At 43.1% G+C, this 17,410-nt stretch overlaps 2 protein-coding genes across 2 annotated transcripts in view; both read right to left on the bottom strand.

The window, feature by feature from the left end:
* LOC143735322 (ladderlectin-like) overlaps positions 1-17,410 on the bottom strand; it is a 242,472-nt gene that overhangs the window by 49,592 nt on the left and 175,470 nt on the right. The window lies entirely within an intron of this gene.
* LOC143735248 (SLAM family member 5-like) overlaps positions 15,051-17,410 on the bottom strand; it is a 53,191-nt gene continuing 50,831 nt past the window's right edge. Inside the window, exon 6 of the mRNA XM_077225358.1 lies at positions 15,051-15,346. Within this exon, the coding sequence (XP_077081473.1) occupies positions 15,299-15,346 (48 nt within the window). The 3' untranslated portion in view covers positions 15,051-15,298. The remainder of the gene's footprint in view (positions 15,347-17,410) is intronic.

Below are 17,410 nucleotides of genomic sequence, written 5' to 3'. Positions count from 1 at the left end.
ACGCATACCCCTGAAATTCTATTTAATTCTCCTTGGGAATTAATCGGATTTCAAGCAAACTCGGTCAGCATGACGTCAAGACATTGATGATGCTAAATTCCGGAGGGATTTTTGATATCTCGAACGGTTTGGCCGTGGCGAGGAAATTAATTTTATGACTAATAAAGGACACATAAAGTGTGTTATAACTTTGCTCGTTTTACCTACAGTTACAAAACTTGCCACGCATATTGTTCTCATCAAGCCAATCGACTTTCTAATTTAAAGTCATTAGCTCAGAGCAACAGAAAGTCAGATATTGTAGTTTGAATGGATTTCTTGTCCCCCTGCCATTCTGTTTGTGTGTGTGTGTGTGTGTGTGTGTCTGTGTGGGGAGGGGGGGAGGGGAGGAGGGGAGGGGGGGGGGCTCTTTGAGTGATAGTTTAGTTTAAACACCAACTCATACATAGGGCCATACTGCCCTCTTGTGTTCAAAATTATATACATATTTGGTATGTGACTGAGGATCGAGAGCTTTTAAATACGGACGTCCACATTGATAATGGTGGCTCTTGCAGAGCGCTCGAATGAATAAATTAACTAAACGTTCGCTCAGCTCTGCTCGCTCGTCGCCATGGACGCGCACCGTTATGAATGCCCAGTGTTTCCCCTAGGATTTTTTTTCAGGGGGGGGGGGGGGATTGGGGGAACTGCTAGTGTTGCGGAGCGGGTGTATTACGAATACGTGGTGTACATTTTTTAGCAATCAAAAAGCATGTCTAATTAATTGAAATAGTGTATTATGAATCATTAAACGTATACAACATTTAAAAAAAAATATGAAAAATAATGTCACACTAATTCTGTGTTGTGTTTTTTCTGGTAATAAAATGAAGACATAAAACACAAATTTGATCATTTATCATCAATTTTAATCATATGAAATTAAATAAACTTTTTGTCAAATAACGTGCTGCACAATGAGCTTTACTGTTAAAGTCCCCATGAATTCAAAATTGACCATACTTACTTTGTTTGCTTAAATTGATCGTTTTGTGGTGAACAATTCATCCATGCAAGTCAATCCACACAAAAAAATTGTTTGGCTTCGTAATCTTTAATCAAAATCTGAAATTTCCCCTCCCCTCTGCGTTGGAGGACCTTGCCTGATGACGTAGGTTTCACGGTTTGGGCGTCTTCTTAACATCCGTAATCACGCCCCTCCAACTGACAGTAGACAGGCTGAATGAAAACACCTACTTTTCTAGATCCAATCAGGTGCTAGTTGGGGAAAAAGCCACGCCCACCATTTTGCCTCATTTAGTATTCCGTTTCTCTCGGAAATACGTCACAACACTGGAGAAAAGTCGTTTGCAACTTCCGGTTCACGGGGACTTTAAAATTAAAACATGGATTATTCCTTAAATTCAGTTTTGATGATAATTTATTTGGATTAGTGTTAGTATTATTACATTGGGACATATCTAAATTCTACTGTACAACGGTAATATATTTCTGTCAAGTTAAACCGAACTTTTATTTTGACGGGTTGCCGTGAAGACCTTTTGAGTTTGTTTGTTTATGTCATAATGATAGTTTTTCTCAAATGAAGCGGTTAAATGATCACGAAGTGACTTTCGGAGTGGATCTAGAGCCTAAATACTAGTATCTATTAATAGGTACTAGTATCTAAAAGGTAATTTTCTCTCTCTCTCTCTCTCTCTCTCTCTATCTCTGAGCCAATATGGCAAGCCGTCTTAACATTTAATCATTTTAACCTACTAGTCTCTATTTTCATGCTACTAGTACTTATTTTTTAGATACTAGTATCTATTCCATTAAGTACTAGTACTTATACATTAGCGACTAGTGCTTATTCTGTTTAGAATATTCAAAGTGCTTATTCAATTTTTAAGCTTATTTATATTTTCAGAGCAGAAAATCCGATTTTTCTGCTTATTCAATATTGCATCTAAAATGTAAGTGACTTGACGTGTGTGTTTGTGTGTGTGTGTGTGTGTGTGTGAGAGAGAGAGAGATTGTGTCTGTTACAGTGACAAGAGTTTAACCCTTTAAGGCCTTGTCTTTTTGGATATATATCTTTTTTTTTATAAAAAAAAAAGTGCATACAAGCCATATATTTTAAATGTATTGTTTGCTTTAAATTAAATTAAGATTGTATGTTTGGTAATTGAACCTAAATAAATTTAAAACTAATGTGCTATATTTCAGATAAATATATTTGTTTTCCTTCATTTTAATCAACACTAACTTTATTCTCATCTGAATTATAAATAACTTATTTCTGTATAAAATACAAAATCCCGAATAATCCAGACCAACCAGAGCGCACTATTTCTACAACATCATCAGTGTTGAAGCAGAACTACCAGAGCCGTTCGGCAGATAGCGAGCAGATATTTTGTGTCACGTCGTGCACAATAACCCTAAAGGCACCAGGGTGGCGGTGCCACCGGCTTTATATATATATATATATATATAAATATAGCTGCGAGCAGCGATGAAGGGCCAAAGCCGGCGGCACCGCCACCCCGGTGCCTTTAGGTAACTAAAGGCACCGGGGTTGCGGTGCCACCGGCTTGGGTCCGTAATCGCTGCTCGCAGCTATATTTATGATATTTGTTCTGTTTCTCCTGCTAACCTCTTGAAGCTCTGACGTCATTGACCAGAAGAACAACAGCAGTCGCAGAAGCCACGCCCATCAGCGCAGTGACGACCAATCGCAGCACAGCTTCAACAGAATCACAACAGGGGGCGTGGACTTCTGAGAAAAAACGGACAACGATGAATTGAATTGTGATTCTAGTCTCTGTCATGAACTCAAAAAGATCTTGTTTTCTGCTCCACACAAGAAAAATAAAGTAAAAACTGTTCAGAAAGACACAAGTACATGATGAAAGAAGCTCCTTCATTCTTTAAGTCATCCTAAGTTTATCAGTCTTGATAAAATCAACAAATTCAGTGAATAAATATCAGCGCTAACATCAACTAATATCAGTCATACCTGCACATGTGTGACAGAGTGTGTTGATGTCCAGATGTGTGGTCTGGTTGCTGATGGGATTGTTCAGCACACAGCTGTAGGTGTTTTTATCCTGATATTCCACCTCCAGAGGTAGAGAGAGACTGATGCTGAGATCACACACACTGATGCTGGACAATACACTGATTCCTGCGTACCAGGAGAGAGTCACATCGCTCACATTCAACACTGATGAACACACCAATGAACATGATGTTGGTGATGAAGAACAATCTCTGCTAATGTAAGGAACAGGCAGACGAGCTGGAAAACATGAGAGAATAAAGAGAAATATGGATGAATCTAAAAAACAATCTTATTTTCAGTTCAATGTCTTTAGAGTGATAACTATAGTCAAGTCAAGTCATCCTCATTTATATAGCGCTTTTAACAATGTAGATCGCTTCAAAGCAGCTTTACAGAGATAAACATATAATTTAAGGTAAGGTAGTTTTATAGTGGTTCTTGAAAAATGTTTTTTCCAGCTAAAGTTAGTTTTGATTGATTCCCTTCCGCCTAAATGATCATTTGTTATTAAATTAGGGGCCGCTAAGACGACAACGTTCTCTCTAAACAGACTTTAAACGTGAACCTGTGATAGACGCTGATGGCGTTCACATGCGCATTAAGAATTGATTCTATAGTTATGTGCGTTTGAATATATGTGCGCAGGTTTGTAATTCTTACAAACCATGCCTAAACAAACTACTTGTCTTGTCTATAAATTTTGATGCAGAATTTTATTTTATCTTATCACTTCGAGTAGGTACGCAAACCAAAAAATTCCACAAGGCTTTATCTGTAGAGTGGTATAGGGATCCTCCATAGGGAGAGGCTAGTTGGCACTTCAGCACTGCATTGTCATCGGGTCCAGGTGAAAGTCCTTCATCAGATCTGGAAACGGCCTGGATCCGGCAGGCTGCGGGAAAACCTCGGGATAAACAAAGACACTAAAATTAGCGTAGATGCCATTCTTCTTATGATGTAACGAGTACATCAGGATTTAAGGGAAGTGTTCCCAGTTCCGGCTGACCTAATCTAAGCAGCCTCATATTGAATTATAGAAGTCTATAGAGTGTTATGTGAATGCTAGGTCAAAGAGATGTGTTTTTAGTCTAGCTTTGAACTGACAGACTGTGTCTGCTTCCCGGAAGCAAACTATAGCAGTGATTGTCTTCTCAAACTATGAAATTATCAAATATTTCAATATGTAAATAGCTAACAAAATACAAAGGGCAGGACAAATTATATCAATACTCACCATAGACAGAAACATTGAATGTTTTTGATGATCGTTTCACTCCACTTATCTCTAGTTTATAAACTCCAGTATGTTCAGTTCTGGTGTTTTTGATGGTCAGAGATCCAGTTTGATTGTCCAGCTTCAGTCTGTCTCTGAATCTCCCATCAGTGCCGTTATATGTGGAGAAGGTTACAGTAGTTCTGCTGATTTCAGCTATGAAAGACTTTTCAGCTCCAAATTTCCACAGTATATCTTCATCTTCATGTATTTCAGTAAGATCAGAGTTTAGAGAACCAGAATCTCCCTCCATCACTGACACTGAATCACCAAACACACCTGGAGAACATGAAGAGGTTTTGTCACTGATTAAGGCTCTTACAAAGCCTGAACTAATTTGCTAAATATGAATTGAAGAACAGTAGCAGAGATGCTGAACAAAATGAAAGGTGACACATTTCAACAGTCGGACATGTGTGAATCAATATATTTATTTTTTATGTTTTAAAATTATCTTCTGTAGCAAATAAATGTAAAGTTACATGATAAATTAATTGTAACTGAAATGCAAATGAATGACACCACACAAATATATGAATAACTTACCAATGAGACGGCAGAAGCACAAACAGAACAAAACAAGCGTGTGAAACATTTTCAGTTCCGTGAAAACTCAAACTGATTAAAGCAAGTGTAACAGAACTGTTAATGTTGTGTGTGAATCCTCCCCTGACAGAGAGTGACCCTAGTGCACATGCACAACCGCTCTGACGCATGTTACAAATGGTTACATACAGTCTTATAATAAGACTATAATAAAACTATGTTTTTAATAGTGGAAAACATTATTTTTTTATCATTTTGATAATCTTTGAAATTTAAAATTGACGATGTTAAATATTTAAAAGTAGAAGAATATTGTGTGTATGTTGGATGAAAAGATATGATGAACATGGTACAGTGAAATGAAGCGTAAAATGGCTGTGTATATTTATTCAGCTCTCATTTTCAGTGTATGGAAAAAGTTATAACCGTGTCTGATCTCACATACCGGTTTACTGAAGTTCATTTTCTGAGTCAAACTGAAAGATGGAGTTGGTGTTCTTCAGAGATGTGGTTTGATCTGTTGGTGGACCAACTTGTTTGTGAGAGAGAATGGCTATTTAGAGCATGTGTGAATATAGGTCAAGAGCTTCTTCCTATTCTGCTGCTATAAAGTCTCTCTTATACTCTACAGAAACAATAGGCCTAAACCATGATGTCTGACACAGAGAAAAGCAATAGCAAAAGATTGATCATTTTTAACACATAAAATCAGAATTTCACAGAATTAGGCACGTTGATTATTAGGCACATTTCTGATCATGTTTTATTCCCAGGCACATTTTGCCAATTCCAAACCATATTAATCTTAATAACTACTATTCATTTTGTATTTTATCATTTATAAGCGATATATTGTTCATGAAGGCTGGAAATGAAAAATGCCTTTAATTCAGGTGTGCAGAATTATTAGGCACGTTTTCTTTTACAGATAAATTAAGCCTAAAAAGAGATTTAACTCAGACTGAAAAGTAAAAAATTATTAAATGAAGGATACAACACTAATGCAATACTAGAGATTGCAGTTAAGGCATGACCATTGGACAGTGAAATGCTCATTGGGTCAGCAGGGTCAGACAAATTTAGGTGGAGAAGCAAAGACACATGTTAACTGCAAAAGAATTAAGAATGAAGGAGAAGAATTAAGTGTGAAACCATCAGGAACCCTTAAGACTTCAGCGCCAGAACTGCAACCTACCTGGAGTCTCCAGAAGAGCAAGGTGTCAGGGTCTCAGAGACTTAGGTTAGGTAAAGAATCCTAAAGATGAACACCCTTAATAAGAATCACAAGCTGAAGTGTATAAAATACATGAAGCCTGATTTTTTATAGGCTTTATAGACAGACAGATTGAGAGTGACTCTTGAAGGACCAGCACCACATCCTTGTCACGATTCATGAATTCCTTCATGTCTCGTGTTATTGTAGTTCTGTGAGTATGAGCGCGTGTGAGTGGGCGTTACCGCTCGTTCAGCTGATCAGTCACCGGCTGATCTCATTATCAGCGCCAGCTGCTGCCAATTCACCTCACTATAAAGACTCATCACAATCTCCTCTCTTTGTCAGATCGTTGGTTTGGTGTCCTCTGTGTCGTGCTTCGTGGACCTGTTGCAGTCATAGACAGTATAAGAAGTGGACAGAGCCATCTCATTGGAACTCAGTTGAGACAGTTGAAGCCCATTTTTAGCGATTTTTGAGCACTTCCGTTCCTGACGCGCAGACTCAAACCGACTCAAACTAAGCTTGATGACGTGAGCAACCTGTCTGACAGACGTAAATCTTCTAGTAGCTGTGCGTGAAAATTGCCAACGTTAATCACTTCATATGTATTCACTTGCCACATACCGAATTATTTCCAATTCCCCAAAAACGTTGTTGAAATATTTTGTCCCGTTGCTTTTATGGACTCATTATCTATGGGCTTCTCCCTTGACGGAACGTCCCCCCCGATTGCCTGCGAGCTTCTCCTGTCTATATGGTAATGTCTCTATTGTGCGACATAAAGTTGCGTGGTTATGACGCAATCGTTAGCCTGTTTTTAACAAAAACGGCTTCTACGGGGCCATAACGTAAGATACAAAGTAATGGAGCCTTTTATACATTTTCGTGTTTATTTAGAAATAAATAATGGACAAATTAAGTCTTTGGACGCCTCAGATGTAAAGTTATTCGCTGTCAAAGTGACGCCAAAATGAATGGGAGTCAATGGAATGCTAACAGCAGGTGAAGTTCTGCTACAATGGCGGCTCCAGCGAGGCTTCAACTTCCGGCTGATGGATTACCCCCTTGGTTGCAGTCTGTTCCAGTTTGAGTTCCTGTTCGGTGTCTTCGTGTCCTGTCTCGTCTGGAGTTCCACCTGCACTGGATTCACCATCACCCGCACTGGACCCTCACCTGCACGCTGACCACTGAGTCCCTGCGCCACCATCTGCTGAGATTCCTCGAGATTGTCTTTGTGTCTTCTGACCATAAATAAAAGAATTAACTTGCGCTTGCTTCCGCCCTGTTCTTGTGACAATCCTCTTCTACCACTATTTGAAGAATTCATCTTCCAGAATCTGACAGTATGTTTTGAGAGGTCATTTTTAGGTCCATCTCTGCAAAACAGACTTCATAGAAGATGGACTAAAAATGAACTAAAAATAAATTTACTGTCAGATTCTGGAAGATGAATTCTGAATTCTAGTCTGTGGGGTAAAATGCCCCCAGGGGGCATCGCTTCCCACTATCATAATTAATGTTCTGAACAACACATCCTTTGGTTTTCCATCAAATGTAATCTAAGTAGGTGTTTCGGTAAAAATATTTGGATTTTATATTTGAAAATGACCTCAAGTTAGCATCAGCTAGCTAGTTAGCTAACCAGTTAGCATCAGCTAACACAATTTTTTCAAGTAGGCTGATTTTCAGCATGGTTCATGAATTAATATTCATATTTATCTTCTGTTATTTTGGGTTGTGTTTTTATTTTAAGCTAAAACTGCTTGTAATCTGATTTTGCTGTAAATGTATAAAAGCAAATAGCTTTGTCAGAGTGGGGGCATTTTACTTGCACCTGCAGGCCTTGGTACAAATAAATTTTTTGTTAAAAATCCCAAAATATGAAAACTCGGTCAGAAGTAGTGCGACTGTGAAAAGTGTGAACAATTAATAAATATATTTCCTTTTGCACTCTGAATATGGACATTGAGAAAAGACTTTTACCTTTTTACATGGACAATCTGAGCAGAGACTCTTAATTTGATACGGGAAGATACCGCATACAGACTATCTGCATTGCAGGCGCTGCTCATACAGAGGATCTGACAGAGAACTACTCGGTTACTATCGTAACCTCAGTTCCCTGAGATAGGGAACGAGTATTGCGTAGCTATACGCAGTGGGGAAACTCCTTTTCCTCGATTGAGTGAAGTATGTAAAACGCATTTGCAGCTGTACAGCCAGCACAATGAGCGCACACATCGCTCATAGGCTGTGCCACAGCAACTGCATATCCGCGGGCGCCTCCAACGCGTATCCAATGAGATGACCAATCATCATCACACGTCAGAGCCCATCACAGGGGGCTATATATTCCCCTGAAACCGCCATTATAGCAGGTTTAACGACTTGAAGCGACAACCCAATAATACTGTGGTGCGGCAGGCTACGCAATACTCGTTCCCTATCTCGTTCCCTATCTGCGTAGCTATACGCAGTGGGGACGCTATGTAAAATGCCGCACTCACAAACCCCGGTTGCCATGCAACTCAGAACCCTGATCTACAGAACAAACCAGTATATGTATATATATATATATATATATATGACAGACCAGACACCGTCGGGCCTGAATGATATATACAACAACTCCCTGTTGAAATAAAACCATACATTAACCAGACACTGTCAGGAAAAAATAGTACAGGACTTAAGCCCAATTTATACTTCTGCGTCGAACTTACGCCGTAGCTACGTCGTAGACTATGCGTAGCGTGCGTACCCTTCGGCGTACCCTGACGTGCACCTCTCCAAAAATGTAACAACGCGTCAATTCTACGCAGACGCAAGCGCTGTGATTGGTCTGCTCAAACCGCTCCCTCGGGTTTCACATGCTCCCTCTGCGTGCGTCAACACGGACAACGACGCAGAAGTATAAATTAAAACCAAACCGTAGTCTACGGCGTAGAGGCTCCGGCGTAGGTCCGACGCAGAAGTATAAATCAGCCTTAAAGACCAGCAGGTGCTGGATATATATGTTATAATATATGTGACAGACCAGACACCGTCAGGCCTGAACACTTATGTACGATAAATTAATATTGTAACAACCTATACACTAAAACCAGACACTGTCTGGAATATTAGTATAGGAATAATAACCGGCCTAAGCGGGTTTTATAGGTATGTGTGTGATTATGCACAGTTCAAATGTAAAAAAACAGAATTATCGGGTCTTACTACACTGACAACACCTTCGCCTGAAGAGAAGGCACTTCCATATTATAAAATTTCATAAATGCGGACGGTGAGGACCAGCCGGCCGCGTCACAAATATCTTGAATGGGAAACCCCGATGACCACGCCCATGATGAGGCCATCCCTCTAGTTGAGTGAGCCTTAACACCAATAGGGCAAACCTGGCCGATCGAAGTATATGCCATGGCTATGGCATCTACTATCCATCTGGACAGTCTCTTCTTAGTGACTGGACCCCCCTTGGACCTTCCACCGAAGCAGACAAAAGCTGATCTGACTGTCTGAACAACTCAGAACGCTCTAAGTAAATTCTCAGTGCTCTAACAGGGCAGAGAAAATGAACCTCTTCTTCCTCCTCCGAGGAAGGTAGAGCCAGTAATGTAACCACGTGTGCTCTGAACGGCGTTGAAAGCACTTTAGGAACATAACCGTGTCTGGGTTTGAGAATAACTTTGGAATTATTCACTCCAAACTCCAACACATGATGGGCTCCTACTCGCTTGATAGATGCCAGTGCCAACAGGAGAGCAGTCTTTAGCAAGAGCGGTTTAAGATCAACCGAATGGAGCGGTTCAAAAGGTGGCCCCTTCAGGGCCCCTAGAACCAATGACAGGTCCCAAGACGGCACCGAAGGAGGTCTGGAGGGGTTCATCCTCCTCGCTCCCTTCAAAAACCGAACCACCATGTCGTTTTTCCCTAGTGATTGGCCAGCCACCGGGGCATGGTGCCCCGCTATGGCTGCCACATACACTGGAAAAACCTGACCACTTTAAAGCATATAAGCGCCGCGTAGACGGGGCTCTGGCTTCAGAGATAGTGCTCAAAACCTTCTCTGGAAGATTTTCATATACCCGTTTATGGGCCACACATGGAGGGCCCATAAATCGGGTCGGTGGTGCCATATCGTCCCTCTGGCCTGAGTGAGGAGATCTTTCCTCAATGGAATCGGCCACGGGCTCGTGTCCGCTATCTGAACCAGCTCTGGGAACCATGGTTTGGATCTCCAGAGCGGGGCTACCAGAAGGACAGGGCATCCGCTCTCCCTGACCCGTTTGATGACCTCCGGGATCATCGACATGGGAGGGAAGGCATATAAAGGGAGGTTGGGCCAAACCTGGGCCAACGCATCCCTGTTCTTTGTGAAAAATATTCTGCAGTGGGTGTTGGCTTGCGAAGCGAACAGGTCGACCTCGGCCTCGCCGAACACACTCCATATCCGGTTGACCGTTTGCGAATTCAGGGACCACTCGCCTAGGGGAGTGTTGCCCCGTGACAGCATATCCGCACCCAGATTCTGCGTGCCCGGAATGTGTGCTGCTCTCAAAGAGCTCAGACTGTTCTGTGCCCATAACAGGAGGTCTCTCGCCATGGCATGAAGGCTGCCAGACCTTATGCCTCCCTGGCGGTTTATATAGGCCACCACCGCCATATTGTCCGTACGAACCAGTACGTGGTGACCTTTGAGGTTTATCAGAAAAGCTTTCAGGGCTAAACCAACCGCTTTCATTTCTAGACAGTTGATATGTAAGCTCTGCTCCGTGCTCGTCAAGAGGCCGGAGGCAGGCTTGCCCCCGCACAGCGCTCCCTAACCCTTGTTGGAGGCGTCTGTGAATATCACTTTCCTTCTGGAAGCCACTCCCATGGTCACACCCGCATGATACCAGCGTTGAGCCTGGCATGGAATCAGGGCTCTTATACAACCGTGATTCACCATGATGCGCTGGCTGCCTGAGCGCCAAGCACGGGTTGGTACACGGCGTTTCAGCCAGTGTTGCAGCGGGCGCATGCGCAGTAGTCCCATATGAAGTACTGACGATGCTGCTGCCATTAGACCAAGCATTCTCTGAAATCTTTTCAGAGGCGCGCGTTAGCACGCTCTGAATGATGCTGCTAGCGACTGTACAGAGAGCGCACGCTCTGGGGTGAGCCGCGCTGTCATATTCATTGAGTTTAATTCTGTGCCCAGAAAGACAACTGTCTGGCGAGACACAGATTGCTCTTTGGAATATATTGATTGTGAGACCCAGACATTTCAAATGGCTGAGAATCAAATCCCTGTGCACTATCAGTTCCTCTCTCGACTGCGCTAGTACTAGCCAGTCGTCAAGATAGTTTAGTATGCGCACTCCCTGCCATTTCAGCGGGGAGAGAGTTGCATCTATGCATTTCGTGAAAGTGCGGGGAGCCAGAGACAAACCGAACGGCAGAACGGTGTACTGATATGCCCTCCCCTCGAAGGCGAATCTCAAAAATGGCCTGTGACGAGGGTTTATCTGAATATGAAAGTATGCATCCTTCAGTTCCATTGTGACAAACCAATCCCACGGGCGAACTTGCGCGAGGATATGTTTGAATGTTAACATTTTGAATGGCCGTTTCATAAGAGCCTTCAAATCTTGTCTCAAATCTAGTATGGGTCTGAGACCGCCGTCTCTTTTCGGGATTAGAAAATAGCGGCTGTAAAACACTGTGTTTATCAGTGCGGGAGGGATTAATTCTATCACACCCTTTGCTAATAAATTCTGCACCTCGGTGCGAAGCACGTGACCCACACTGCTTCTCACTGATGTCTCGTCTCGATAACCGACTGAAACTTTGGGGGTCTGCGAGCGAATTGGAGGGAGTAGCCTCGCTTTATGGTGTTAATGACCCAACTCGACACACCGGGGATGGCTTGCCAGGCCATAACCCGTGTGGCTAGGGCACGACACACAGTTTGGGGAGGGCCGCCTAACATAGGGGGAACTGATACCCTTATAATGTGATTTGTGCACATAGTGAGTGTTTGACTGACCATACAAGTTTTTACCTGGGGGGGGGGTGTCAGTGATACAACAGGGAATGGACCACCTAGGGAAGGGGGGCCATGAACCCGTGTGTTGTGTTTGTGAAACATGCTCTTTTTGTGCTTTATTTGGGATGCGTGAAAACAGCGTTTGTTTGTAGAGGCACGCTCACAGATGCGGGCCTGTTTACACAAATAAAATCCCCAGCCGCCTGAACTGAACAGCGAGCTGTGGGAAGTTCTCTTGGGATTTTCGAGGGTGGTCTGGCGAGTGCGAGACACGAGCCCTCTCTTGTCCTTTTGATGGCAAGGACGACTTCGGAGGCTTCTGATCGAGCGTGATGTTGGGTCTTGGGTCGTGGCTGCGTGTTGCGCTTAGCGGGCCTCGCCTGGCGGTTAGCATCAGCCGCAGGGCGGGGCTGAGAGGCTGGTTTCGCTGTCTTGGCAGTGTGCGAAGACGAGGGGGTCTTTGGCCTGCTAGCTGACGAGCTGGAGCGCTTAGGCAGGAAATGTCGGATGGCCTGGGACCCTTTCTGTGCCTCGGTGAACCACTCGGAGAATCCCAATACAGCCGGGCCGAACAGGCCGATGCTGGAGACCGGTGCGTCGAGGAACTTAGCCTTGTCAGCTACTTTAATTTCTGTGAGCGTGAGCCACAGATGGCGCTCAAGCACGACCAGGTTCGCCATGCTTCTCCCAATGGCCTGTGCTGTAGCTTTGGTAGCACGCAGGGCGAGATCGGTGGCGCTCCTTAAGTCACCGAATGCCTCTGGGTCCGGGCCTGACTCGTCCAACGCTCGAAGGAGTTTGGCCTGGTAAACTTGAAGCACTGCCATTGTGTGCAGGGCCCCTGCAGCCTGACCGGAGGCCGCGTATGCGCGTCCGGCGATAGCTGAAGTGTTGCGGCAGGGCCTGTTCGGATGAACCGCTCTAGCTCGCCAGCTCGGAGCTGTGCTCGGGCAAAGATGAGCGGCCACGGCCTCTTCGAGGGGCGGCAACGACTCATAACCCTTTTCTGCTGCACCGTCCACTGTTGAGAGCGTCGCAGAAACTGCTGGCACCCCGGCAGGAACCATCCATCCAGCCGACTGCGTGGCTGTTCCGCGGGTGCGGCCCACTCGAGCTCGAGGTCCGCGACGGCCTTAGTCAGGATCTGAAGCATTTCGGCGTCGGAGTTATTCCTGTTCGCTGAATCGCTTGCTACCGATTGAGTGACGAGGTCGATTGAGCCCGGCCAATCCTCCTCTGAGGCCGCGATGGACACGCTGTCGTCGTGTGCAGATCCGCCCAAGGAAACTAGGCCCGCCACCTGGTCACCCTCGAACAGGACCGGAGATGGAGTATGCGAAGCACGCCGGCGTGTCTTTCGAAATCTCCATACTCTCAGGATGCCTCTGGCTGCGACGCTTTTTCTTCCTGGGCAGAAGAAGGGCCGGAAGGGGAAGCGTGGTGGACTCGGTATCGGCGCAACACAGAGATAGGCATGCGGTCGTAGGCCGCACACCCGCCAGTGGAAAGAGCCTTCTCCGCGTGGTCAGATACCAGACAAGAGATGCAGCTCAGATGTCTGTCGGCCTCGTGCAGATGGCATCCGCACGTGGCACAGGAAGAAGACATAGTTATTTTCTTTACGTTTTTGAAAAGGATGTATAGTCGCCGGATGGCCACAGGCGAGACGGCATCAGGAAACAACGGCGAAGAGGCAAAGTCTGCTGAAGTGAAAGCTCACTCAGTCTGCAGGGCTCGTTCGACGGCGAAACTCTTCAGTAAGGGTTCAGGGACGTGAAGTTGTCGCTGAAAGGAGTAAAATCTGCAAAAAAGGGCGGTTTCGGGGGAATATATAGCCCCCTGTGATGGGCTCTGATGCGTAATGACGATGGGTCATCTCATTGGATACGCGTAGGAGGCGCCCGCGCCATTGGATATGCAGTTGCTGCGGCACAGCCTATGAGCGATGTGTGCGCTCATTGTGCTGGCTGTACAGCTGCAAATGTGTTTTATATATAAACTTCAGTAAATCGAGGAAAAGGAGTTTCCCCACTGCGTATAGCTACGCAATACGAAGTGACCGTTCGAAAGGGAACAGACGTACGCGATTCACGATTTTCCTCTTTGTTTGTTTCATGTTGTAATCTGTCTCCGGAGGTCTGCTGCAACACTAGGGCTGTCAGAACAGGACATCAGCAAAGACTTTAAACATCAGTTTGCTGTCGGATTTGTCGTGTCACAGAGCGACTGATTACAATGGGTTCGTTTAATATAATTGAGATGTCTGTCATCTTCACGTGCACTGCAAGTAACACACAATTATCACACTAAATAAAAAGGCATAAATGAGTTTTCCTGTGCATTGATGCTCCTGGTAGTCCTCAAAAACCCACCACATTTATCACGCCCAAAGAAGAAAGGTGTATACCAGTCAAATATATCAGTAAACCCCATTATCAGTCGATGTAGTAATAATGACAAGACTTTATCATGAAATCTCCACATATGTCTTAAAATGAGGTATAGGAAGAATAGGTGTTACTGTTGTTCTAGAACTGGTGTAATTTATTATCACCGCAGCCACTCCTCACAGAACACAATTAAGCTTGACAGAATGACAATAATTACACTGCTGATTAAATATAATTGAATTATAATAGGTTTGTTGTTCAAATAGCCATCAGCAGTCATGTTCTTAGGCGGTTCCTCTATATGAGAACAGCAGAATCTATTCATAGCGAGTAAAAGTAGTGCTATTATTAGAGATGTGATTCTCTGCTTTGGACACTAGAGAGCGATGATGTGATTTTGTTACATTTGACAAAATATCCAGCAGGTCATATTGTGTGATACTGCAGTCACTATGTAATGCAGTTAATATCCAGTCAAATTAATAAATATAATAATTGAGGAACAGTAAATTACAGACAAAGGAACACAGAGACGGGTGTGATTAATATTTAATAATGAATGTTTATACATTTCCATATGATAAATTAAAAGTTGAACTTTTTAGCTGAGTTTCTGGATGCTATTATATTGGGGAACCACTAAATTAAAATATAATTTCATACACCACAATACCAAAATATATGATACAAAGAGTGAAGTCAAAACAGATATATCCTGTCTGAGAATAAATGAGGTCAAGAGGTGTGAGTCAGTGTGCAGTACTAACTCAGATCCAGTAGATCCAGTATTTGATCATCGTTTTTTGGGGACATTTTCATACACAGCATCCGTCTTTGATTTCTGTAAGGAAACACAAACTCAATCAGGAACCTGATGATGCGACAGTTTAAAAGGGAATAATAGAATTTTGCTTCAAATTCACTTATTATTTGCAGATCAATTCCACTATGTTTTACAGATTTTATTTTATAATTTATTTAACTGAATGCCTCCTGATTATTTCACAATGTAGAACTGTAGCATCAATACATAAGCACAAGAACAGAAGCTAGAGGAAATGACATCATACATGCAAGTCATTTAGGTAGGCGTATATTCAGGGCAGCATTAATGCAACGGCCCCGGGCTGAGGAAGGGCTCAGCAGTCCAAAACCCTTAAATCTAAACCAAACAGGCAAAAGTTATCTTCAAAAATGAACAAATGGCGTCAATGAGTTTGAAGTTCGGTGTTCAAATTCAGAACAAACGGAATGAGAAAGTGTAATATAGCTCTCCATATGAAGCATATCTTAACTTAATTTAAGCTGCTTACAACAACAGTCTAAATTTTTCTGTCTCAGCCACTGTTCGGACTGCAATATGTAGTTCATGCAGTGATATGTGTGTACATTTAATAGGACAGACCTGTAGGTTCGGATGATGGCATTTATTCCTGCAAAATAAAAGGCTGATAACTTGCACTTTGTGATTTAGAAAAAAATAGTGAATGTAAGTAATAGTTCTGGGGGATAAAGGGCCCCTCAAAAGGTAAAGCCCAGGGGCTCCTTAAAATGCAGGGTCAAATGCCAACTTACCCTGTTTTTTCAGGCGCCCATGTATATTTTCATGCTGGGAACACAATGTTGTGTGGTAAATAAAAGAGTGCAATAAGAGAAGGACAAGCATTCCACATCACGTCTGAAGGCATGTTGCGCTTAAAGGGTTAGTTCACCCAAAAATGAAAATTATGTCATTAATGACTCATGTCGTTCCAAGCCCGTAAGACCTCCATTCATCTTCGGAACACAGTTTAAGATATTTTAGATTCAGTCCGAGAGTTTTCTGTCCCTCCATTGAAAATCTATGTACGGTATACTGTCCTTGTCCAGAAAGGCAATAAAGACATCATCAAAGTAGTCCACGTGACCTCAGGGGGTTAGTTAGAAAATTTTTTGAAGCATCGAAAATACATTTTGTTCCAAAAATAACAAAAACGATGACTTTATTCAGCATTGTATTCTCTTCCGGTTCTGTTGGGGATCCGCGTTCACGAGGCCAGTGACGCTGCTGACGTAAGACGCTGCTGACGTGTATCTGGTGCGTCCGTGTATTGGGGTTCAAATAAATATGTCTGGTTAAAAAAAAATGCAAGTCTTCCCCTGTGTCGAAATCCTTAGACATGTTTGCAAAGATTGTTTTGTTTACAGCGTGCGTCTCACTCAGACTGTAAACGAAGCTCGGGCGCACGCGGATTGACAACAGAACCGGAAGAGAATACAATGCTGAATAAAGTCGTCGTTTTTGTTATTTTTGGAACAAAATGTATTTTCGATGCTTCAAAAAATTCTAACTAACCCACTGAGGTCACATGGACTACTTTGATTATGTCTTTATTGCCTTTCTGGACAAGGACAGTATACCGTACATAGATTTTCAATGGAGGGACAAAAAGCTCTCGGACTGAATCTAAAATATCTTAAACTGTGTTCCGAAGATGAACGGAGGTCTTACGGGCTTGGAACGACATGAGGGTGAGGCATTAATGACATAATTTTCATTTTTGGGTGAACTAACCCTTTAAGTCTCCTCGACCACGGCAAACATCGAAGTATATCGTTTTAACCCGTGATGGATGAAAACATGTATGACCATAGTGTTTGTATGTCATACTAAAGTATATGAGCAAGGTTAAAAAAATAATAATCTTCCGCTAACACAAAAGTTGGTGGCAGAATGTTGAGTACTGACAGTTGGGAACAGACACCGTGTCTACACTGAACACGGCTAAACAACCTTTGCAAATTAATTTGTCCTTCATTCAGAAGTAGCGCAGGCGTGTGGAGTATGACAAAAATAGAATAAGGCCTGAGTTTTCTGTGCTAACACATTTCGATTTATGCTAATTAACTTTTTTATTTGCAAACA

This window comes from Siphateles boraxobius, unplaced genomic scaffold (assembly GCF_051911475.1).
Source record: "Siphateles boraxobius isolate OS27281-9 unplaced genomic scaffold, OSU_SipBor_1 13, whole genome shotgun sequence".
Taxonomy (NCBI): Eukaryota; Metazoa; Chordata; class Actinopteri; order Cypriniformes; family Leuciscidae; genus Siphateles; species Siphateles boraxobius.
Note: the sequence above shows the minus strand (reverse complement) of the source record. Positions and strands in the feature narration are given on the sequence as shown.